This window comes from Nyctereutes procyonoides, unplaced genomic scaffold (assembly GCF_905146905.1).
Source record: "Nyctereutes procyonoides isolate TBG_1078 unplaced genomic scaffold, NYPRO_anot_genome, whole genome shotgun sequence".
NCBI lineage: Eukaryota > Metazoa > Chordata > Mammalia > Carnivora > Canidae > Nyctereutes > Nyctereutes procyonoides.
In genome coordinates this window covers 16,324,325-16,351,319 of record NW_026575132.1, presented here as the reverse complement: position 1 = coordinate 16,351,319, position 26,995 = coordinate 16,324,325, and the positions used below count along the sequence as shown (strand labels likewise).

The window sequence follows — 26,995 nt, the reverse complement described above, 5'->3', positions numbered from 1 at the left end:
TGGCTCCTAGTTGGAAGAGGTATGGCAAGCCAGATGATTCTCCAGACTGACTGAGGAGGTTTATCTCCTAGGTATCTAAGCAGGCCAAAGAGTTCCTGGAGTACGTGTATGAAGAGCCCCTGATCGACATCCAGCGGGAGAACCCCATGCTGTACCTGCACGCTGAGCCGCTGGCCACTGTGGTGCGGCTGCGGCAGCGGCTGAAGTCCCTGCGAGCCTACCTGTTCAGCTGCCGGGCCGCTGTGGCCGAGGATCTGCGCCGCAGGTAGGTCACAGGGGGCAAGCAGCTCCACTTGGCTTTCCTCTCCCACTGAGAAGGTCGTCAGATGACCTCCCTGGCCTTCCCCATGTGGACTGCCCAAGTCCTGTGGCTCTCCCTTTGGGCTCGTCTTTGACTTGCTTCCTCCAGATTCCTCTCTGGTTGAGCCCAGATAAACGAAGGGGATAGCTTAGCATAACTAAAGGCTTTTCACTCTTGGAACTAGTTTCCCCAACAGTGAAGACTGCTCCTCTCTGTAGCTTAACGTGAGAGGATGATCAATGGGAGTGTCCTCCTTGATCACTTCTGGAGTATTTTACACTTCTCCTAGTTCCATTTGTAAAATGAACGCATTTGATCTGTTCTAACTTAAAGACATTTTTCAGTGGAAATAAGTAGTTATTCAAACTTACTTTCCATACAGAGATGGTTGTGGTAAGTGATGCAGGTGGTGGGGGCTGGGACTAAGATGCTCAGGCCCAGGATTCTGCTTTAAATGTCCCCATCTGTGCAGGCTTTTCTTCCATAGCTATCTCAGAATTCATAGAACACACAAGTCCATACCAGGTCCAGATCCTCAAAATAAAACTGAAGTTAAAATATGCCTGCTCTCATCAAATTCCTTCTTTTACAGTTAGATTTTATTGGCATTTCAAGTCTCACCCTTGGCATGTACCAACTATCTTATACTTGAAATAATTGTTGATGGTGTTCATTGGTCCCTAAAAATACCTTTTAATGTTTTAATAGAAATGACCAAAAGCACACCTTAGTCATGGTTTCTGGAGGTGAGCCTACATGCAAAAGAACCTTTGGAAAGTATTAAAATGATATAGTTTGTATTTGGGATCTGGTTAGAAAGATACTGACATAATCCCAGGCATCTGAAGGAGACATTTTAAAAAGAACTAAACGTAGATAGTGAGGAATACATAATATCTAGACAAGCTCTCATAAAATAGTAATGAAAAGGCAGCTGCCACGAAGCAAAATACTTCTCAGTGGTAGTCATTCTAGTTGTTTTTCAAAAAGCACTAGGAAATGGTCAGGATTTATTCTTATAAAATCTAGGCAAATCTTAATTTTAAAAGATCAGGGCTTTTCCTGAAAGGCAGTAAGATTGTGTGTCTCTAATTTACCAACTGAACTAGATACAAGGTTTTTATTTTTTTTTTTAAGAGTTTTATCTATTTATTCATGAGAAACACAGAGACATAGGCAGAGGGAGAAGGAGCCTGATGCAGGACTTGATCCCAGAGCCCTGGGTCTGGACCTGAGCCAAAGGCAGATGCTCATTCACTGAGCCACCCAGGTACCACCAGGTACCAGATACTGTTCAAAGTATATTTGTTCTATTCACACTTTTGGCTTTGCTCAGAGCTAGTTTTTCCTGTGCTATCCTTCTAGAGAGTATTAAAATCTACACTTAGGAATCATGTTAGATACCGTTTTTTGAAGGTTTTTTTTTTTTAATTCATTTGAGAGCAAGTAAGTAAGCCTGAGCAGGGTGGAAAGGCAGAAGGAGAGGAAGAAGCAGGGGCCTTGCTGAGCAGGGAGCCCACCACGGGGCTCAATCCCAGGACCCTGAGATCACAACCTGAGCTGAAGGCAGACACTTAGCTGTCTGAGCCACCCAGGTGCCCCTAGATACAGTGTTTTGCTTTGGATAAATATGCCAGGGCATACATTTAAAAATTGAATAGATCTGCTCTTCATTTGGATGACTAAGAATACCTGTGCTGCAGTCTGGTGGTTTATCATCATATCCTGCATCTATGGCCAGAAAAGGAATGGAAGTTCCAGAAAGAAGGCACTCCCAGGGCTATGAAAATGAAGAGAGCAGTCTTTTTTTCCTTTCATTTTTTTCCCTCACTTGTTCATGAGCATTATGTAACATTCCTGGCACAGGTAGGCACTCAGTAAGTTTTGAATGAAAGGAAGGAGGGAGGAATGGATGGATGTCTACTGTGGTGTCACTTTAGACCACTGAATGATGGCTAGTAGCCCAATTTTGAGGAAGGAGTTGATCTTTGGACTTTATTTTTTCTTAGATATCCTTTAGTACAATGCCTGACCCATCTGAAACCCTCAAAAATAATTGAATATTGAATGACAATGGAACTAAAAAATCAAAGCAGTCAAAAAATTTTAATTGGTTATGTTTTAGAGATAAGTCTCAAATCTTTCTTCTCCTTTTCACTTTAAATGTACCACCCTGGCTTGGAGTCTCAAGACTATTGCAATATCCTTCAGACTAGCTAGCCTCACATTGGTTTCTTCCCTCTCTCATGAACCTTCATCAGGCAAATTATTTAAGTACAATATGGAATTCAAGATCTTTTCAAATCTAGTCCAGTATGTTGGTCTACTGTCAATTATCTTGTACTTGAAACATGATTTAACTTTCTTTAATGTGGGAATTAAATTGGTTTTTTACAACTAAAGTGCTTAAACAGTAGTGCTTATACATAGTAAGCACTCAATAAATACCATTATTAATACTGTTTTACTATCTAGAATGTTCTTATTTATCTCTGGCTTTAAAAATCTTTGTTAGAAGTTTCCACCTAAGGGATGCCTGGGTGGCCAGTGGTTGAGCATCTGCCTTTGGCTCAGGGCATGATACCCTAGTCCCGGGATCAAGTCCTGCATCAGGCTCCCTGCATGGAGCCCACTTCTCCCTCTGCCTCTGTGTCTCTAATGAATAAATAAATAAAATCTTTTTAAAAAACCCAAATTTCCACTTAAAAGCCACCCCTGATGCCCTATCTACTGGAACCAGTTCCCTTCTCCTATGTCAGGAGAGGAGTGAGCCAGAGGAAGTGGGCTGGAGAGCTCATCCTGGCCATAGGACCTGAGGTTCGGACCTGAGGTTCCTGTGTATACAACGCATACTTATTCATGCAGTTGTTGCATAAAAATGAGTGCAGCAGGAGGTTCCCTAAGACCAAAGAATGAGATTCCTACAGAACCCTAGAGGAGACAGGTTGATTTTTTTTTTTAATTTGCTATCTTAGTTTCTCTATACTTAGATGCTATTAAAATAGCATTTAGGTTTACCATGTCTTCCCACCCTGGCACAGAGAAAAGTATACCAGTGTCAAGCAGTTCTTACAGGGGGCTGGTCTGGAGTTATTTCAAAATAAAAAGATTTGAAATAAGACCATTTTGTACAATAGGTCTGAGATTTTTGGGATGCCTGTACTTCTTGCAGCAGGCCATACTTAATATCATTTCTGCCTTCTTACAGTGTGCACTACATAACCATAGGTGCAAAGAGGAGCCATTACCCACCGAATATACTCAAATTCCTGTCACCAGAAGCCCTCTCTTACCTATCTTTTACCTTTATAAGGAGTCTGACATTTTAAAAACAAAATTAGCCAGCTGCACCCTTGATAAGATGATAAACTTAGCATCTCTTCATCAACCAGAAGTAATATTTAAAGTTCCCTTTGTTTCTGTGTCACTTGGGGACAGAGCATTCATTTAAAGTAGAATTTAAACTTAAGAGAAACCTACTATACACAACTAATCTTACATAACCCTGATAGAAATTAATAGAGGGGAACAAAAGGAGAGCAAGAGAAGCCAGTTCTTATCTAGTTGTGAAAGGCGTTCTCTCTTTGCCTGGTTTTTACCTCCATATAGGAGTAGCCATTAATCTCCAGCAAGTAGGCCCAACATGCTGAAGACCTGTCAGCACCATATAAACAGAATAAAGCAAACTGTTAATATTGCTGTCGTGAGAAAACTGAAAACAGACTGATTAATCGTATTGGTGCTCCACAGCCAGAGAGCTAACTTTGGTCGTCGCCTTATTAGGGAAGTCACAGTTTGCTTTTAGACCTTTCATTATGATGACCGCCCGGTCTTCATCCTCAGTATTCTTGTTATTGTTGTTAAATGAATGCCTTGTTCCTGAACCCATACTGCAAATCTTGACTGGCAGGGATGATTAGTGTAGAAAAAGTCAGTGTCTTGCATGAAGTCTAAAATGTTTACAGTGCTGACAGTTCACTGTTCTTGAGGACTACCAGATGGTGACCCTGTTGGATTGGTTCAAGGCCTAGTTAACTTTTCATGAGAAGAGTTATTTACAGTGTCCACACATGAAGGTACATGAAGAACTCTCGGAAAAATCTTAGCACTGTGAGGACACAGCTGTGTCAGCAGCCATAGGGAAGTCTTGGGGAGGGACACTAAGAAGAAATGGCGGCGGATCTTAGCCCTGTGTATCCTGAACAACAGGAACATCACATGGATGTGTGTGTACATCACACGTCACAAATGGGCACCTCAGGGCCAAATTTGCCCTCGGACATGTTTTGTTTGGCCTTTCAGGAATGGTCTCTCTGGCTTTTAAAGTTGTGAATTAGTTGCTAACCTTTAAATACCCTGGGTGTTTTCATGTATGCACAGTGAAACTCCCTGGTGTCTGAGGAAACCAGCAGCTCTGATTACACAGGGGCAGTGGTCACTTAGCATTAGATCCTGGGCGCTCCACTTTGCATGGTCTCTCCTGCTTCTGTTCTCCCCAAACCCAGAGTCATTCACTGTAGACTACGTTGCTACCCTGTTTTTTTTCTCTCTGCCCTATTTCATTTATTTATGGTGATGCCTGGGGCTCATGTAAGATAATTATGGTTTATCAATTAAAAAGTGCTTTCCCATAAATATATTATTTGTTCACAACAGTCCTTTAAGATGGGAAACAGATGTTATTTAGAAGAAAGAGAAAGAACTGTGACTCTGAGATGCTATGTGACTTGCCAGATGTGACAAAGCTGGTGAGCAGCAGAGTGCCCGCTCAGAACAAGGTCACCGTAGCTTTCTCCAGTATATTTGCTGCTGATGGTGGTGGCAGCATCCAGAGGCCTCCAGACTCTTAACAGGAACCACTTCTAATTCTCCTGAAGCCTTGATTGAGGTCATGTAGAAGAGTGGGAAGCCTGGCAGGGAGGTGGCAGATGGTGATGTCCCATGAGGGGGAAGGTGGGGTTGCTGACACAGGCACTCTTATGCTCACAGTTGCTCAGGCAGCCTAGGAGGGCAAGCATGACAACTGGCTTAGTGTTAACAAGTGCATTTTCCCTAAGACGGCATTTATCAGACCTTTCCATTTCACAGTCCTGTAAATTTAAAACACGAATATGGAGATATCTATAAGGTTGTCTTACATACATATCTTTAACCAGAATGAACTTAAACATTACCACGGATTTCTCACCATTTCATAAAAGAACATAGTAGTATTTTAAAAAATGACCTCAAAAGTCAAACAGCTTTTTAAAATCAAATAGAAAAAAAAAAAAGAAAAAAAGAAAAAAAAATCAAATAGATTTTTTTTTTTAAGATTTTATTTATCCACCTAAGAGAGAGCACGCACAAGCACGGGGGAGAGGAAGAAGCAGGCTCCCCACTGAGCAGACAGCCTGATGTGGGGCTCCATCCCAGGACCCCAGGATCATGATCTGAACCAAAGGCAGACACTTAAACCAGCTGAGCCACCTGGGTGCCCCTAAAATCAAATAGATTATAAAATTCATTCTAGTCTCTTTTCCTCATTTTACCTTGGACTGCTGAAAATATCATCCAACTGACACCAGCTATTTGGACTAGCTTTTCAGAAATTTAAATCTTATTTTTCTTTAAACATTTTATTTATTTATTCATTCGTGAGAAATACACAGAGAGGCAGAGGGAGAAGCAGGGTCCCTGCAGGGAGCCTGACGCGGGGCTTGATCCCAGGACCGGGATCACTCCCTGAACCAAAGGCAGATGCTCAACCACTGAGCCACCCAGTGCCCCTTAAATCCTATTTTTTCGTCTGAGTGTTGAAGTACACCATTCAGTCCAGGGAAAGGCATTCTAGAAATTAATATGGATATCTGAGTTTTTCCCATTCTCTGTCATCAAAATGTGATTTGGGGACTTGGAGTACTTGGTGAATCCAAAGTTCCTATCATGTTATAAATTTAAAACTAGTTTCTCTCCAACACTAGTTAAGGCCATTTGGAAATGTTACACCTATCCTCCCAGTTGCTTAGGGCAGAACTGTGTTGGGGAACGTTTGGTCCTACTTGTTTAACAGCTCAACTTTGGAGTATTGGGAGAATACCAAACACAATTCTGCTACCTTTTAAGTCACCTTTTCTGGCCTTTGGTCCCACATTTTACTCAAATTTATAATTATATCCAGGATTATTTCTCACTGAAATATCAGCTTTACTTAACAGAAATTTCTCTCATAAAGTTTCTCATTCTTACTAACATCATTTATCCAGGTGAGTACCAGGAAAAAAAGAAGGAGTATGGGTGTGTGTCTTCTTTCCAGCAGAATTCAGCAGGTGGCTCAGCTCTTAGACCAGTCCCCATCAGTGTCATCTGATTCCCATTCCTTCCTTTGTTACCCTGGGGAAAACCGTCTTTCTACTGAGTTGAGGGGAGACTAAGTACAAAAGTTGAAATGTCTGTTAGCCATTTGCCGGCATCTTAAACTTCATGTGCCCAGAGCAGAATAGCAGAATGCATCTTCCTGAGCCCACTGCCGTTATCAACGGTGCCTGCTGCAGACTTCCCGTCTAGCTTACTGGCACCTCTAGCCATCCTGCTGTTCAAGGCCAAAGCCCTTTTCCCCTGTCCACATCCAGTCCCTCAGCAAATCCTATTGGCTTCACCTTCAAAATACATCCAATCATCATCACCTCCCCTTCTACCACCCAGGTCCCAGCCTCTTTCCCCTGCATTATTTGCAGTAACTGATCTTCCCCTTCAATCTGTTCATCAACTACAGTTCAAGCCAATGGGTAGATCAGATGATGTCAGTCTTCATCCAAACTAATAGCTTCTCCTCTCACCCCAGGTAAAAGCCAAGTCCATGTATGGTGTCATCTCCAGTCACCTCTTTGTTCTCACCTCCTACTACCTGTCCCCTTATTCTTCTGCTCTGGTCACACTGGCCTTTTCTGGTCTTTCAGCAGGCTCTTGTGTGAGTTTCCATCCTTGTTTTTCCTTTTCCTAGGTAATTGCAGGGTTGCTTCCTTACCTCTTTTAGGTCCTTTACACAACTGTCACATTAATAAAGTATCCTTGACTCCTCCTCCCCCCACACATACTACCTGTCTTCTTTCTGTACTTACTACCATATAGCATGGTATTTTGTCTGTCTCCATCTCTTGGACTGTCATGCATGGATATGGAGGTTGTGCTCTGCTCAGTCTATGTGCTCTGCTCACAGCCATATGCAGTGGCCTGCTTTCCCCACCAGGTTTAAGCTACGAAAGGTTCATCTGTTTTGTTCACTGCTATATCCCCAGAGCTTAGAGCCATACCTGACATATAGTGAGGGCTTTATCAATATTTGGTGAACAAATTAGCTAAATGAATAAAATATTGTTGCCAAGATTCTACCCACTTAAAAAAAAGAGTTTGAGCAAATTAAGATTTCACTTATTTATTAATGAGAGGCACAGAGAGAGAGGCAGAGACACAGGCAGAGGGAGAAGTAGGCTCCATGCAGGGAGCCTGATGTGGGACTCCATCCCGGGACCCCAGGATCATGACCTGGGCGTGAAGGCAGGCGCTAAACCGCTGAGCCACCCAGAGATCCCGTTTTTTTTTTTTTCTTATTACGAAAAGATACCAGTCAGTATAGAAAACAAAAATAAGAAAGCCATCCATTATCCTACCACTTTGGTACATATCTCTTCAGACTTTTTCCTCTGATTATTTTTTCCCCATAGAAATGGTTTCATACTGTACATACTAATTTTAACTCAATCATTGCATCTAGTATATTTTGAACATCTTTTTATGCCAGTAAATATTTGTCTTAAGCATGATTCACTAAACAGAAAAAATGGTGCTTTGATATATACCATTGATCTTGGAAAAAGTAAATGAGGATATTATTTAGTGTGCCCAAAAGCATGCATGAACTAATAATAAGCTGAGAGAGATCATTTCATAGCAATACCTCACCTTCCTCTACCAACACTTCGCCCTTCAAAATCAGACATATTAGGTGTAGGGGTTATCTGTTGCAAAGAGGAATGATTGCAAGCTGTTGGGAATTGAATACGCTTAATTTAGGAGGCTAGCTTATTAAGATATATCTCTTAGGGCAGCCTTAAAACACAATCTACACAGACATGACTTGCTGTGTCTCTGACCTGCGTGTGAGGACTGTCTTATAACCAAAATCTGAGATATAATTGTACAATTATTAGCCAACAAAGACTGGTTAATGTTGAATTTTAGAAGAATAAGCATTAGTAAGATTGTTAAGTATATAAGAGAACACTTAGGTTCAGTAAATGAATATGACTTTGTTCTTTCTAAGATTTAATATTAGCCAGATTTTGTGGCTTTATTTTTCAAGTTAGCTGTAGTTGGGGCTTTAGTCTTAACATTATGAACCTATCAGGACTTCAAAACTACTAAAACACAGGATGTTTTTGCTTTCAAAACAATCATTGTTTTCATTCTACTTTAAGAATTCCTTTTCCCTTGGATGACTTCTAGAACATCTAAGATTTTCAAGTCATGTAACCTCCTGATCTCTTAATAGCTCCCCCACCTTCCTTCATTTTCTTCAGAGATCTTATTTAGCAAATTATATAACAATATCAGCAGGCTAAAAGGTGGCTACAGACTGCAAAAGACAGTATCCTTTAAAACTAAACAGATTAATAAACTGTGAAAAAGGAATCCTGGCAAGTTATGTATTGATTTTTTCTTATTCTGAGAGGAAATAAAACACACAAAAATGATCTAAAAATCATTTTCTAAAAAAATAATAAATAAAATCATTTTCGAGAGAACAAAAAAATAAAACTCCGTGCAGTTAGATAAATGTTATGTTCTTGGAATTGTTAAAAAATACTTATAAGACTTTTCAGCTAGGATCTATAACTGTGATACATAGAATAATCACAACCAAAATTACTTCCCAGATATTCCTACTAAGGCTTTGGATTGTTACTGAGAAACTTAACACAATTTTTCAATGAGCAGGTAAAAGAGGCCCTGATTTCCCATAACTATCTGTCAAGATATGTCTGATGCAATCTTGCTACTTTTTCCACCAATGGGATTAATAAAATGAAGCATCTAGAGAAATGATCGAAGCTTGTTTCTTCCACATGGGTTGCTATCAAAATATCCGCCTTTGATTTAAAATTGTTTTTCCATTAGCTGGGAGCATGGCGAGACATATGATTCCTGTCCACGTTCAGCCTAATGTAACGATTGCAGGAAGAGTTTGCAGCTCATATCAAGAACACCAAATTGCATCTCCCTGGGGATGTTTCACGGTGCTAAAATCACATTACTGATTTCAGTGTGGGTGCTACGCAGCCCTCTCAACATAGTGCAAATTACCCAACCTAGAGCACATATTCTTGGAAAACACAATAATGCTACATGAATAAATGGTTTCCTTTTTTAAATTATTCTTTATGCACTTCTATCCATATTCTTCGTTTAGACTATTATGACTTAGAATCAAAGTTGGAGGTTTTCTGTGGTGGTGGTGGTGGGTGTGTGTGTGTGTGTGTGTGTGTGCGTTGTGTGTGTAGATGGGTCTTTTCTTTAAAACCTATTTCTTACACGTGCTAACATTTCCATTACAAACTTTTTCACATTTTTAAAAAAAGATTTTATTTACTTGACAGAGAGAGTGCAAGCACAAGCAGGGGGAGCAGCAGAGGGAGAGGAAGAAGCAGGCTCCTCTCTGATGAGCAGGGAGCTTCACTCAAGGCTCAATCCCACAACCCTGGGATCATGACCCCAGAGGAAGGCAGACACCCAACCAACATAGCCACCCAGGCACCCCCTTTCTTCACATATTAATCACTGGGTTTTTAAATGCCAGGTGTGCACCTCCAAGAACTGAGCTTCAGGGAAATGGTGATATTATTAAATCTTTCAAAATCCTGCAAAGCATTTACTTACTTCAGAGTCTGACCTAGTCCCTCTTCTCTCATGACAGAGTTTGGTGGAAGCTGAAGTAAAGACCTCAGAAATCAGTTGGGTTAAATGAGTCTTGATTTTTTTTGACTCAGTGTCCTAAGTACAAAATGGAATGAGGACCCCTACCTTTTTTATAAAGACTGTTGCCTTTGATTTCATAGGCAATTATCTCTGCATTTTAACCCCAAGTACCAGCTGCATAACATAAAGACTCTGAATCATATATGATGTTTTTTAATTTTCATCTTTTCTCATCTTTCTCATTCAAGCAAGTTACCTTCTTGGTGTGTAGGGCAATTCTGAAGATGGTAAAATAGAAAACTTTGGCATTAGAAATGATTGTGCTTCTTGGTTTCCATCATTCCTTAGCAAGTTTCTTTATTGGTCTTTGGTATCAGAGAACTTGATAGTGCTACCTGCCAGTAATGTGGTTTCCCTTGATGGATGACTAAAGTTGTGGAGTTGACACTCCTTCATACATTTGTCTTTGGGCTCTGATGTCAGGACTGACCAGATGAACTTGCACTGGCACGGACAGGGCTGTTCCCATAGTTGGCTTGCTGGAGAAATGTTGTCAGATCTGATGGTTAATAGCCCGGCAGTGCAATAAGGTCATTTAATCACAGAAAACCTTGAACACAGCAGCCTTGTCAGAAAGCAAAAAGCAGTACCCTTCTGTAGCAAAAATCATGTTTACCAGAGGATGGCTAAATTAGATTACTTTCAGGTAGTTTGGAGCCTTTTGGTTCCCAGGATGTCCCCCCCTTAAAGGGAACATTGGAAAAATTAGTAACTACCTTTTATATAACATTGTAGTGGAAACCTGAAGCAATTTAGTTAAGAAAATACAGGAGAAAAAAAAAAAAAGAAAAGAAAATACAGGAGACATGTGTGTTTGTGTGTGTGCGTGCATATGTGTGCAAATAGGTGTATTTAAAGACTTTCCTGCTCGGTCCGCACCGCATTTTCTCAAGGCCATTGAGAGGCTCTGGCCAGGCTCTGTCAGTTATCCCTACTTTTGTATCTATAGGTTCTCTTATACTAGCACCTTCATTTTAGCATTTAAATATGCTACTAAACAATCAATGGATTGTGAAGAAATCAAAGAGGAAATTTAAAGGTTACCTTGAGACAAATGAAATTAGAAACAACATCCTAGAATCTAGGGGACCCAGCAAAAGTAGTTGCAAATAGAAAGTTCATAGCAATACAGGCCTATCACAAGAAACAGAATTTCAAATAGTCTAACCTTACAGCTAAAGGAACTAGAAAAAGAGGAACAAGCAAAACCCAATTTAATGGAAGGAAATAATAATGAAATAGAGACAAAAAAAATGATAAAAAAGATCAATGAAACTAAGAGTTGGTTCTTTGAAAAGATAAAAATGATAAACCTTTAGCCAGACTCATCAAGAATAAAAGAGAAAGGGCTCAAATAAGTAAAATCAGAAATGAGAGAAATTATAATCAACACTAGAGGAATACAAAGGGTTATAAAAGACTAATATGAACAATAAATTGGATAGCTAGAGAAATAGATGAATTCCTAGAAATGTATAATCTTCCAAGACTGAATCAGGAAAAAATAGAAAATCTGAACAGACCATTGCTAGCATTGCTAGTAGTGAAATTCAAACAGTAATTTTAAAACTTCTCAGCAAACAAAAGTCCAGGACCAGAAGGCTTCACAACAGGTGAATTCCACCAGATATTTAAAGAAGAGTTAATACCTGTTCTTTTCAAAATATTCCCAAAAATTTCAGAGAAAGAAATGCTTCCAAATTCATTCTACAATGCCAGCATTATCCTGCTACCAAACCAAAGACACTACTCCTCCCCCCCCCCCAAAAAAAAGGATTTACAGATCAATAGCTCTGCTAAAGATAGATGCAGAAATCTTTGGTGAAATATTAGCAAACCAAAGCCAATAATACATTAAAAAGATCATATACCACAGGCAAGTGGGATTTATTCCTGGGATACAAGGAGGGTTTATTTTATTTATTTATTTATTTATTTATTTATTTATTTATTTATTTATTTATTTATTTATTTATTTATTTATTTAAAAGATTTATTCATTTATTTATGATAGAGATAGACACAGAGAGAGAGAGAGAGAGAGACAGAGAGAGAGAGAGGCAGAGACACAAGAGGAGGGAGAAGCAGGCTCCATGCTGGGAGCCCGATGTGGGACTCGATCCCAGGACTCCAGGATCGCGCCCTGGGCCAAAGGCAGGCGCTAAACCGCTGAGCCACCCAGGGATCCCCACAAGGAGGGTTTAATATCTACAAAATCAATCTGATAACAGCACATTAACAAGAGAAGGGTAATAATCATATGGTCATCTCAATAGATGCAGAAAAAGCATTAGACAAAATTCATCCATTTATGATAAAAACTCTCAAAGTGGGTATAGAGGGAACATACTTCAACATAAAGTCCATATATATAACAAATCCATAGCTAACATCATACTCAATGGTGAAAAGCTGAAAGCTTTTCCTCTAAGATCAAGCACAAGACAAAGATGCCCACTTTTATCACTTTTATTCAATGTTGTATTGGAAGTTTTAGTTACAGCAGTCACACAAAAAAAGGGAAAGAAAAGGTATCCAGATTGGAACAGAGGAAGTAAAACTGTGACTGTTACTATATATAGAAGACCCTAAAGACTCCACTAAAACCTGTTAGAACAGGGGCGCCTGAGTGGCTTAGCCAGTTGAGTATCTGACTTTTGATTTCAGCTCAGGTCATGATGTGGGGCTCCAGGGATCAAGCCCCATATTGGGCTCCAACCTCAGGGGGGAGTTTGCTTTTCTCCCTCTTTTTCTGCCCCTCCCCTTGCTCTTGGTCTTTCTCTCAAATAAATAAATCTTTAAAAAAAAAAAAACTTAAATGAATTTGGTACAGTTGCAGCATACAAAAATATAGAAATCTGTTGGAATGTTTATACACTAACAGAGAAATTAGGAGAACAATCCCATTTACAAGTGTATCAAGAATAAAATACCTAGGAATAAATGTAACCAAGGTGAAAAACCCCAATGAAAAAAATGGAAGAAAAATAAATAGAAGAATATACCATGTTCACAGTTTGAAGGAATATTGTTAAAATGTCCATATTACCCAAAGTAGTCTACAGATTCGGTGCAACCCCTATCAAAATACCAATAGCATTTTTCACAGAACTAGAACAAGTAAACCTAAAATATGTATGGAACCAGCGAAGACCTTGAATAGCAAAAACAATCTTGAGATATCATGCCTCCTGATTTCAAGCTATATTATAAAGCTGTAGCAATCAAAACAGGATGGTACTGACACAAAAACAAATCAATAAAACAGAATAGAGAGCCCAGAAATAAACCCATTTACATGGTCAAGTAACTACAACAAAGAAAGCAAGAATATACAACGGGGAAAAGACAGTCTCAATAAACAGTGCTGGGAAAATTAGACCACCTTCTTAAACCATATACCAAAAATAAACAAAATGAATTAAAGACTTAAATATAGGACCTAAAACCATAAAACTTACAGAAGAAAACAGGCAGTAAACTTTTGTACATCACTCTTAGCAATTTTTTTGGATGTTTCCTCAGGGAAGGACAACAAAAGCAAAAATAAACAATATCAAACAAAAAGCTTTTGCCCAAGATAGAAAACTATCAATAAAATGAAAAGGTAACCTACTGAACAGGAGAAGATACTTACAAATGATATAATAAGGTATTAATATCCAAAATATATTTTAAAAACCTGATTAAAAAATGGACAGAGGACCTAAAATAAACATCTTCTTCAAAGAAAACATACAGTCAACAGACACATGAAAAGATACTCAGCATCACTGATCATCAGGGAAATGCAAACCAAAGCCATAGTAAGATATGGCCTCCCTTGCAGAAGAGCTAGTATCAATAGGAGAAATGAAATGTTAGTGAAGATGTAGGAATAAAAGGATCCCTTATGCACTGTTTGTGGGAATATACTTGGTGCAACCACTATGGAAACAGTATAATAGTTCCTCCAAAAATTAAAAATAGAACAAAAACCATATACAGCAATTCCACTTCGGGATTTATCTAAATAAAATGAAAATATTAACACAGAAAGATATGTACCCCTATGTTCATTGCAGCATTATTTACAGTAGCCAAGATATGGAAACAGCCTATGTGTCTGTCAGTGGATGAATGAATTATGAAACTGTGATGTGGGGATCCCTGGGTGGCTCAGCGGTTTAGCGCCTGCCTTTGGCCCAGGGTGCGATCCTGGAGTCCCGGGATCGAGTCCCATGTCGGGCTCCCGGCATGGAGCCTGCTTCTCCCTCCTCCTGTGTCTCTGCGCCTCTCTCTCTCTATCATAAATAAATGAATAAATCTTAAAAAAAAGAAAAGAAACTGATGTGAGTGTGCATGGAATATTACTCGGCCATAGTCTGATTTCAAAAATTAAATCTTGCCATTTGTAACAACACAGATGGATATAGCGGGTGCTATGCTAAGTGAAATAAGTCAGAGAAAGACAAGTACCATAGGATTTCACTTATATGTAGAATCTAAGAAACAAAACATGAATAAACAAAAAATGGAAAAAGACCCAGATAATAAATTGGTGGTTGCTAGAAGAGGTGAGTAAAGGATGGGTGAAATAGGTGAAGAGGATTAAGAGGTACAGACTTCCAGTTATAAAAAAGTCACAGAGATGTAAAGTGTAGTGTAGGGAATACAGTTAACATTGTAATACCTATGTATGGTGACAAATGGTAACTAGACCCACAGTATTTATTTTGTGATATATATGATGTTGAATCACTTTGCTGTACACCTGAAACTAATGTTAACTACAATTGAAAAGTATTTAAATTGAAATAATACATTTTTGTTCTTTTCTTTCTTTCTTTCTTTCTTTCTTTTTTTTAAAGGATCCCTTCTTAGTCCTACATCCTTTTTTAGCCATGGCCCAATTTCTCTCCTTTCTTAAAGGGTAACTTCTTCAAAGAGTAATCCATGGTCCTCTACCCCTCTGCAGTCTGGCTTCTGTCTTCCTACCCTGAAATCGTCCTGTCCAACATTACTAATGATTCCCACTTGCCAAATCCAGCAGAGACTTTCTAGGCTTTGTGACGGTCTCACTCATATTATTTGACCTCTCCACTGCCTTGGATGCCAGTGACCCTCTTTTTCTTCTTGAAATTCTCTCCTTTGACTTCACTGAAGCTGGCTTTTCTGCTTTTTTTCCCTCCAATCAGATGCTCTTCCCAGTCTTCCTTCATCTACTCCCTAAATAATACTGTTCTGCCAGAGTCATCTTTTCTCTTTTTCTAAGATATGCTGTCCTGGGCTGGGACTCATTTTCATGGCTCCACTTAACACCTGTAGGGCACACAGATCTCCTGCCTGGACTCATGGATGACTTTACCTGGACATTCTACAGACGGTTCCAGTCTTCTGCCCCAACTGAACTCCCTGCTCCCCAAAGACAATTCCTCTTCCTTATTCCCTATGCCAGTAAATGGAACTGCCATTTTCCTACTGACCTAGCTGGAAAACCAAATGATCCCAAGCTTCCTGTCTGGCCTTTACATCCTGTTAGTCATTATCACGTGTGGATTCTGCTATAGAAATCTATCTCATGGTAGGCCCATTTTCTACTACCCCAGGGTAACCATTTAAATTTTGTTCAGGCCCCATAATTTCTCACCTAATTTACCAAAAAAGTGGTCTGTCTCTTCCCCTGTCTACCTTCTGCTTTCATTGTTCTTTTTAAGTAACAGATCTAACCACGTTATGCTACACTTCTGTGGCACCCCATCTCTTTTGAGGTAGGTGCTTAATTAGCAAGGCATACAAGGCCTCTTATGTCTGGCTATATGTTGCCTTTCTAAGCTCATAGCCTGCAGTTCCCCCTTACCATTTGTACACGTGCACAGCTCCTTCATCTGCTCACACAGCCAGTCCCCTGAAAGCTCTGTACTCACACTGGCCTCTGAGCTCTCTCTCATGCTGTTCCCTCTGCCAGAATACCCCTCCTTCCACTTCTTGAGAGTACCTCTAGGCGGTTCTGGGAGGCCTTTCCTGACCAGGTGCTCTGGAGGCTTCCCTCACCCCTACATGTGTGTCTACAGATCTCAGCACTCTGCATTGTGAACTGGAACTACTTGTCTACTTGCCTGTTTATCCCACTTATCTGCATATTCTTTGATGTTAAAAAACCATGTCTTCTCCAAAGCTCCAGGACCTCGAACAATGCCTGTCACATATTATGTACTCACCATCTATTTATTGCAATGAAATATATGCAGATTTCAGGCTCTGATTTTAGAGTTTTTACCATAGGCACAAGTCACAGAGGTAGTAAGGTTGGATTTCATTTGCATTAAATTCATTGGGAGATGTGATGATCAGAGGTTATGTTTTCTGACAAAATGCAAATAATCCATTCGTTTATTGAATACGTTAGTAGTAAAATTAATGCTGAGATGACTATCTCAAAGGGATGCCAGGCTTTCTCTCCGAAACATGAATGGTTCCCCCAGCAGCCCCTGAAGTGGCTGTGAATTCATGTCTGCATCCCCTGCAGAGTCCTGTCCTGCCTGGTCAGCTCTGTCTGAGGCAGTTTAATGCTACCTGAGCACACATTGGGCCTGCAGATTCTCCACAACCCCTTTTACTATTCAGAGTATAAGGGAAACTCGCCCCTGGATGCTCCTACTCATTTGGTCCATCTAAATAGCTTGGTTGAAAGCGCCAACTTGTACAGCTAAACCACCACAGGGAAAAGCCCATGGCATCACCCAGATGACAAGAGCAGGTGCCTTCCTGGGCTTGACTTTTATGGTCTTATTCACCCTGTGCTTCCCCTGTGGATCTGCCTAAAGATGTTCAGAGAGTGTCTTGCACAGTTGGTCTACCCTGAAGATGGAAGGCAGTGGGAAAGAGGAACAAACTGGTAGCAGGAAATAAGCCTTACATCATTTAGCCCTTACCTCTGATGAGCAGAAGAGTGTGTCCCTACCTCTAAATAGCTGCACAACATCTTTTTTTATTGACATTAAAAAAAATCATGGTAAGAGATATATTTTAATACCTCTCAGTCTTCCCTCTCAGGAAACTTAGTCATATTTGACTTCAATGCTTTTGTGCTACAGTTTCCATCCTCGGGGAAAAGAAAAGCTGATTGGCGTCATCCAGTCTTAAAAGCCTGTGTATTTTATGGCCACCATCGTTATCTCCTGAACGCATCTTCTCCTGACGCACTAAACACTAAGCACTAAGCTTAGTTCCTTTATATTTTCTACATTATATTGCATTTTCTAGCTCTTGATGTCTGGTATGGCTGACCTTATGTAAATTACAGAGGTAGACACGAACAAGTGGTAGAGAGGAGACCATAGATAAGGTGCTTCTCCGGGGAGAGGAAACAAACATGTGAAATCTATTTATACACAGAAACGTAAATAAATACATGGTAACTTTAGCAGACCGTGCACAAAGTTGGTTAGTGTGAGAAGAAGAGTTAATTAATGAACAGTGTTTGGAAGCAAGAAGAACCCAGCCTAGTATGGAGAATCTGCAAATTCTCTTTGTTGCTCATCAACCATGTTCATTGATACATACAGCACTTAACACAACACTTGGCTTATTTTACACACCCAGTAACTGTTAACTGGATAACCAACTGGCTGTAATGCTCTAGTAGAAGTATAAAGTATACCAGTATGATTTAGTTTGTAAATTTATACTTATTTTTTTTTAATTCCTTGTACTCTGTTGAAGTTTTAGGATTTTAGAGCAGAAAGAACTAAGTGGCAAAACATCAAGAGAACACTACCCTGCATTTGTTCTTGCTGCAGTCCATTTCAGTGGCTTTCCTTCTCCCACGGTGTCCAGCTGACCTAAGTTTGTACAAAACAGAAGAGGCAGAAGCTAATCTTGAAATAATTTTCCAGCCTACTTACTTGATCCACTCTGTCTCCATTTCTTAGCCCTTCTGCCACATTGCTTTCATGGTACTTTATTTAAGGGATTTCATTATTAAGCAATTGTCGTTGGAAGATTATTCCTCCCACTGAACCATGCTGAAACATCCTGTGTCCCCATATTAGATTATCCTCCATCACTACCCTAGGTGCCCCACACTAAGACGGTCCTAGGTTTCCTATTCCACACATATGTTCCACACAGACTTAGCTGAAAGACTGAAAACTAGCTGTTAGGCCAGTGGTTCTGAACCTTTGCTGCACTAATCACCAGGAGAGGTTTTGTTTTGTTTTAACACTGATTTCTGGGTTCTACCCATGCTTGTGCCCTGTTATTTTCTAAAAGCTCCCCCATGTGATTTTAATAGACAGGATTGAGATCCAACATTCTAGGCCACTTTAAAAATATATTTCCTGTGCATAAGTCGTAATTCTCAGTTACCAGTTTATATATCTTTTCCTCAGTTGACTTAATGCTCCTTGAACTCAGTGCTGGGACTATCTTATTCATAATTATCTACCTAGTGCCTGGCACAGTGCTTGGTATATAGTGGACAATCATAAACATTAATTAAATAAATTGGTTGTTTCTTTCCTTTAGGATACAAGAAAATTGCATAGTAGTACATAAGAGAGAAAAAAAAATGCTAGCAAGCACCATGAGTTTTTGTTTGGGGAGTGCATGTGTGTTGGGGGAAGAGGGGAGGGTTATAACCATCAACACTTTGGTACCTATCTGCTTGTCCATAATCCATTGTTTTTTCCTATTTACTGTCATTTACCCAGATGCTGTGAACTGACAGCAGCTAAAGATATTAGACTTTGTCAGGGACTCCCAATTTGAAATATTTTATTCCATTATTCTCATCTGTATCTATGTACTAAAATTCATCACTATATATGTAAAAGGATAATTCATTAATGTGATATTCAACATCACTGTCCCCATTAATGAAAGCCATAGAAGCTATTAGACAAAGACACACAGGTTGCCATACCAATCAATTTTCTTGACTCCAAAATCTATTAATTTAGGCACAGAACTGGAAAGATATTTAAAGACACTGTATTCATTCATCTTTATTAAACAGTGAAGAAGCTGAAGTTAGATGGATTTAGGACTTGCCTGAGATGACACAGCTTGTAAGGAATACAGCTAGTGCAAGAAACCTCATACTCTGGCCCTCAAGTCTGGGTCACTAGCACCTTGATTACAGTAGAATCAAAGATTAGGATACATTCCTAGAGAACATGCAGTCTTCCAAGACTGAATCAAGAAGAAATAGAAAATCTGAACAGACCAACTACTAATAATGAAATTGAATCAGTAATCAAAAAACCGCCAACAAATTAAAGTCCAGTACCAGATGACTTTATGGGTGAATTCTACCAAACATTGAAGAAGAGCTAACACCTATGCCTCTCAAACTATTCCCAAAAAATTGAAGAGAAGGAGCACTTCCAAATGTATTCTAGGAGGCTAGCATTATCTTAATACCAAAACCAGACAAAGACATTCCAGAAGAAAAAATTACAGGTCAATGTTGCTGATGAACATACATGCAGGTGTCCTCAACAAACTATTAGCAAACCATATTCAATTATACATTGAAGTTGAAAGGATCATTGACAGTGATCAAGTGGAATTTATTCCAGGAATGCAGGATGGTTCAATATCTACAAACTCAAAATGATTATATAATTCTTACCCTTCTTTCTGTTAATGTGGTATATCATCCTAGTAGATGCAGAAAAAACATGACAAAATTAAACATCTACTTATGGTAAAAAGTCAGCAAAGTGGGTACAGAGGGATCATACCTCACCATAAGGCCGGCCATATATGACAAACCCACAAATAACATACTCAATGGTAAAAAGCTAAAGTCTTTTCCAAGATCAGGCATAGGACAAAGATGCCCACTCTTACCACTTATATTCAACATAGTATTGGAAATCCTAGCTATAATAGTCATTTAAAGAAAAATAAATAAAAGGCATCCAAACTGGAAAAGAGGAAATAAAACTATTTGCAAATAACATGACACTATATATGGAAAACTCTAAAGACTCCATTAAAAAACTATTAGAATAAATGAACTCAATACTATTGCATGATACAAAATTAATATACGGTAATCTCTTGCATTTTTATACACTAACAAAACTATCAGAAATTAGGAAAACAATCACATTTACAATTGCATCAAGGAGAATAAAATACCTAGAAATAAATTTAATTGAGGAAATGAAAGACCTGTACTTTGAAAACTGTAAAACACTGATGAAAGAAATTGAAGATGACACAAATAAATGGACAGACATACATACCATGGATTGGAAGAAATCTACTAGCTACAATCCACAGATTCAGTGGGATCCCTATGAAAATACTAATGGCATTTTTCACAGAACTAGTACAAATTATCCTAATGTTTATATGGAACTACAAAAGACCCTGAAGAGCCGAAGCAATCTTGAGAAGAGCAAAGCAGAAGGTATTACGCCCCAAACTCCCACTATACTACAAAGCTATTGTAATCAAAATATTATGGCAGTGGCACAAAAACAAACACATTAATTAATGAACAGAATAGAAAGTCCAGAAATAACCCCATGCTCATATGTTCAGTTAATGCCCAACAAAGGAGGCAAGAGTATACAATGAGGAAAAGATAATCTCTTCAATAAATGGTGTTGGGGAAACTGGACAACTACATGGGAAAGAATAAAATTGAACCTTTTTTAAAAAAAAAAGATTTTATTTATTTGACAGAGCGAGCGAGCAAAAGCAGGGGGAAGTGGAGGAGGGAGAAGCAGGCTTTCCCCTGAGCAGGGAGCCCAATGTGAGGCTCCATCCCAGGACTCTGGGATCATGACTTGAGCTGAAGGCAGACACTTAACTGACTGAGCTACCCAAGTGTCCCTGGATCATTTTCTTATATACAAAATAAACTCAAAATGGAGTAAAGTCTTAAATGTAGACCTGAAACCATGGAAGTCCTTGAAGAAAATATAGGCAGTAGGTTCTCAGATGTAGGTCTTAGCAATATTTCTTTGGATCTGTCTCCTCAGGCAAGGGCACCAAAAGCAAAAAAAAACCCAAAACCCAAATGGGACGTTAGAGTAAAAAGCTTTTGTACAGTGAAGAAAACCATCAACAAAATGGAAAGGTAACCTACTGAATGAGAAAAGATATTTGCAAATAACATAACTGATAAAGGGTTAATATCCAAAATATATAAAGAACTCACAGCCTATTATCCTAAAAACAAACCAATTTAAAAAATAGGCAGAGGATCTGAAGACATTTCTCCAAAGAGGGCCAAGAGACACACGAAAAGATGCTCAACATCACTAATTATCAGGAAAATGTAAATGAAAATTAAATGACATATCACAGCTATCGGAATGGCTGGTATCAAAAGGACAAGTAACAAATATTGGTGAAGATGTGGGGAAAAGGGAATCCTTCTACACTACCGGTAGCAATGTAATTTGTTACAGTCGCCATGGAAAATAGTATGGAGGTTCCTCAAAAAAATTAAAAATATGTGATCCAGCAACTCTACTTTTGGGTATTTATCCACAGAAAAGAAACTAACTTGAAAAGAATATGCAGCCTTATGTTCATTGCAGTATTATTTATAATAGGCAGGAGAGGAAAGCAACCCAAATGCCAATCTTTGGATGAATAGATAAAGAAGAGGTAGTATACACATACGATGGAATATTACCCAGCCATAATAAAAGAATGAAACTTTTCATTTGCAACAAAATGGATGGACCTAGAGGTATAATACTAAGTGAAATAAGAGAAAGACAAATACCGCATAATTTCACTTATGTGTGGAACCTAAAAAAGCAAACAAAATATAACAGAAACAGACTCATAGATACAGAGAGTAATATGGTGGTTGCCGAGGGGGAATGAGGTGGGGTGAAGGGTAACAGAGAGGAAGGGGGATTAAAAGGTACAAACTTCTACTTCTAAGACACAGTGATACAATGTACAGCACAGGGAATAAAGTTAATAATATACAACAACTTTGTATGATGATAGATGGTAGTTAGACTTATCATGGTGGTCACTTCATCATGTATATAACTGTTCTATCACTTTGCTGAATACTTGAAACTACCAGAATGCTGTATGTCATCTACACTTGAGTTAAAACAAAACAGAGCATTACTCCTTTTTGTCTGGAAATAAACTCATTTAGGAATTAAAAAAAAAAAGATCAAACTTTTACTTCCATCTTTGTATTAGAAAGAAAAGGTGTATTGTTAAGAGGTTTCTCAGAGAATTCTGGAAGGAGTATTGGTGGAAAGGGAAGAAGGCAGAGGAAAGGGGTCTTAAATGAGACAAAACTTGTTTTGTGTCAGCACCACAGTTCATTCATGTTTCTGTCCTTGTTTTCAGAATTTTCCCCAGAGAATACCTCCTTCAACAGATCCACCTGTATTCCCTCGCTGATCTGCAGCAGGTGAGCTCTCAGAAGGGCCGTTTCATTTCTGTTTTCTCCCTGGGAAGTTGTCTTTGTTGGTTATGGTCTAGGCACTGAATTCTGCCATCTTTGGGGTAATTTCTTCTCAAGCCCTAATAATTCTACTCAGAATGAGGCGGGGGGGGGGAACCTTGCTATATAGAGATAGTATGGGACACTAAGAATGTTGGCAAGGATGTTTGGAGAAACTGGAGCTCTCATACATTATTGGTGGGAATATAAAGTGGTACAGCCACTTTGGAAAACTGTTTGGTGGTCCCTCAAAAAGTTAAATAGTGTTACCATGTGAACCAGCAGTTAGTTCCTCTCCTAGGATATACCCAAGAGAATCAAAAACTTGTGTCCACGAAAAACTTATACACAAACATTTAGAGCAGCATTACTTGTAATAGCCAAAGAGTAAAGCAACCAATGCTCATCAACTGATGAACACATAAAATGTTGTATATCCACACAGTGAATATTATCTGACCATAAAAAGGAGCAAAGTACTGATGCATGCTACAACATGGGTAAACCTTGAAAGCCTCCTGCCGAAAGAAGCCAGACAGAAAAGAATACATCTTTTCCGACATTGTTTATTTATTTACTTTTTTGAAGATTTTATTTATTCATGAGAGACACAGAGAGAGAGGCAGAGACACAGGCAGAGGGAGAAGCAGGCTCCATGCAGGAAGCTTGACGTGGGACTCAATCCCGGGTCTCCAGGATCACACCCTGGGCTGAAGGCAGGCGGCGCTAAACTGCTGAGCCACCCGGGCTGCCCTTGACATTGTTTAAATGAAATGTCCAAAATAGGCAAACTCATGGAGCCAGAAAATAGAGGAGGGGTTACCAGCACCTGGGAAGAGCAAGGGACTGAGGGGTGACTGCTCATGGCCCGGAGTTTCCTTTGCAGCTGCTGAAAATGTTCTGGAATTATATGGAAGTGATGGTTGCACAACTGTGTGAATATACCACAACCCACTGAATTGTATACTTGAGAAGAATGAATTTTATGGCATGTGAATTACATCTCAATAAAAATTGTACAAGGAAAAAAAAAGATCTAAAAGGCATTGCCTCAAGGAAACTCTGACTTGTGCTTAGGTCAAACAATTGGAGGACTTTAAAGTTTAATAAAACATAAGGAAGCATATGAGAGTCAAAAACCATCTTTTAAAACTTTTCCTAGTTCTTGTCCTTTTAATAATTGACCAGGTTAGCAACCAGGAAGAAAACCAACATTTTGTCTGTTCAACCCAAAGTTCTGAATATGGTAAGCTTCAGTTAATCATTTAAATCAACAACTCACTCCCTCAGAAGCTTTTAGACACTAACTGAAAGCAGAACTTCCCATATATCTATTCTTTCTAAAGTCAAAATTTTAAAAAATAATTAATTGTGACACCTTTTGGAGCATTTCAAACTGCACCAATTCTGTTCTGTTTGTTGTTTTCCTCACTGGTTGCGTTACCCAGGGAAAAGAGGTCAACTAAAAAACTGTTCAGATCCTTCTGTCATTTTCCAAGACTTTAAATTTCTTTGTGTGTGTGTTCTTTAAAAGACTTTATATTTACTTATTCATGAGACACAGAGAGAGAAACAGAGACACAGGCCAAGAGAGAAGCAGGCTCCATGCAGGGAGCCCAACATGGGGCTCAATCCCAGGACCCCAGGATCATGCCCTGAGTGGAAGGCAGATGCTCAACCACTGAGCCACCCAGGCGTCCCTGCTGTTGCTTTTTAACTTAAAGACTTTTGTGTTTTCTTTGTATACCCTAAGGGAGGGAAGTTATTTTAAAGCATTTATTTTTAGAGCATTTAGTTGGAAAGGTCCAAGAGAATGGTAGTGTTTTAATTTCATGCATGCATCTAATTGAACCTGTTTGCACACATCAGCTCCTCTCACTTCTTCAGTCCTGCAGACCCTTTACTACATAATCAAGCAGTAGTGATCTGCTGGCTAGGGTGGGAAAAGGTATATTTTTAATTACCATTGCCCAATGGCATGCAAGGAGGAAAATCGATCAAAATACCCATTATTCACTTAGCTATTTTCCAGGTCTCTACCTGACTGTAGTATCTGAGGACCCACTTGAGATGTTTAAAGGCATGCATATAGTCTTGTAAGGGTGCTTTAGAAAAACAATGGGTGGGGTCCAACACGAGTACTCTTTGAGGAAGCCTTTCAAAACTGAATTTTGATACCAGATGAAGCGAAAGAATCAGAGAAATTCCATATTCATTTTAGGGTGTCAAAGTAGTATATCCATTTCACATGATAAAACCTGCTTTTTAAAGCTTTCCTGAGCCTTGCAGACTTTTTCTCCCCCTTGTAATAACCAAACCACTATGTCACGCAGCTTACTTAAGTCAGTGACAGCAGTATTCCTGGTGGGCCAGACCATTAGCCCCTGGAGCCCCATAAGCAGCTTAATCAGTTTTCAGCCTCAGTAGTAAAGTGATAGAGACAATCAGGAGGAGCTCATCAAACTCCCTGGGGCGGGAGGGGGGGCGGGTCGTGGACCAGCTAGAGCTCTGTGCATCCATTTAATACGCAACAGCTCACTCTAACCTGGTCCTTTGTGCAGGGTTTTAAGATCCCCAAACTTATCATATTTAGAGGAAGTTTAATTCAATTACTTTTTCTGCCTGAGGTGGTTTAAATTGAATTTAGCTTTTGATCTGTCTGCATCTAGGCTATCAGTACTGAAAGGCCCCTCCACCTCAATTTCCCTTGGTTTCTGAGTAAATTTCAGGCATGTTTTCTGAATCTCAATTGTTCTTGTGAGTACGTAAGAAGGGAACACAAGGGAGAAAACATACAGAGTGTGTTGAGGACAGCGGGCAATCCGGCCTAACTGATGGAGCCAGCTGCCAGCCCTATTTTGGCGTATGTCTGGTTTCTTGGTCATCCTGTGTCACATCAGCTTCAGGAGTTTCAGAGTAGGTTATTTCCCCCCATTTCATTATCCTTCACACTCCTAAAATAAAGATCTCTATAAAAGCAGATCACATAAAATAACTATAGAAAAATGATTTTCAGTTTACAAGTTTTGCAGATGAGTAAAAGATAAACTGAAGAGTTCTAGATCTTGAATAATGATAATATAAATATCCTTCCTAAAGGCACAGATTGCTTTCTACAAATTCCTCTTAAGTGAATTTGGTTTTATCCATTCACTTTTATTTCAAAAACAAAATGTGGTCATTTCCCTCTCCAAAAATCAAAAAAGCTAAGAACTTAACACGGTAAAGGAGGACACTTAAAATTTAAGGATATATAATCTTAAATAATACACAAAACACTAGTAATACCTAAGATAAAGATGCTAAAAGAATTCTGATAACTGGGATGCCTGGGTGGCTCAGTGATTGAGCATTTGCCTTTGGCTCACGGCGTGATCCTAAAGTCCTGGGATCAAGTCCCACATTGGACTCCCTACAAAGAACCAGCTTCTCCTTCTGCCTATGTCTCAGCCTCTCTCTCTGTTTCTTATGAATAAATAAAATCTTTTAAAAATAATTCTGATAACCAAAAAATTTGCTCTCTTCTTACATCTCTGTTTTCATTTTTATATTTATCAATCCCAAAGTTTAGGAGATAGGCTCAATTCAACAATTTGGCTAAAGATTTTAAGCTACTGTAATGCTTCTGAAGTTTCATTCAAGACCATTTCCCCCCCACTTCTCATTATTTGAATTTACTGGCCTCCTTGCAGGTGTTCTCCTTTACTCCTGTACACTTGGATATAAGGAAACAAATAATAGCACAGATGGACACTGCTCAGCAAAAGGAACTCCCTCCAGTTGTTCTGAGAGCTGTAGTTGCCTGCCCGCTAGCCAGTGAGTGCCAGTTATTGGCAAAATTTGTAGCTTATGCTGGTGCCGAGTTCCTAATTGTCGATTTATTTCACCAGTCATTAAATTGTTTGCTGGGTTTTACTAGTACCTCATAAAGGTAGAAGTTGAACACTATGGTCATTACCTGACTATAATCAGTTGATAGCATTGTAACATGTCACATGTAAGATAGAACCAAGTACCTGTGCCTTGTAGCAGGTCCAAGGAAGGTAAAATATGGGAGCATAGGCTCTTCAAATCCTAGGAACTTGGAGGAGCGGTGACTTGAGCCCGTCATTTCTTCAGTTTAGAATTTCAGGTGAATTTCTGTTCAGCTCATAGATATTGTTAGAAAAAATTATTCAATCCGTGTTCTTTGAATGTAAATCTAACATACTGCTGATTTTTTTGAAAAATAAAATCATATAAGCAGAAACTTT

General features: G+C 39.2%; 1 protein-coding gene across 4 annotated transcripts in view; it reads left to right on the top strand.

Annotated features, from left to right (window-relative positions):
• Positions 1-26,995, top strand: part of PLEKHM3 (pleckstrin homology domain containing M3) — a 173,666-nt gene that overhangs the window by 77,526 nt on the left and 69,145 nt on the right. For 3 of the 4 annotated variants that reach the window (XM_055345361.1, XM_055345359.1, XM_055345360.1), the window contains exons 5-6: positions 72-265; positions 22,646-22,709. In XM_055345361.1, the coding sequence (XP_055201336.1) occupies positions 72-265; positions 22,646-22,709 (258 nt within the window). Of the gene's footprint in view, positions 1-71; positions 266-22,645; positions 22,710-23,628; positions 24,021-26,995 lie in introns of those variants that run through there. The other variant, XM_055345362.1, reaches the window with a different exon arrangement.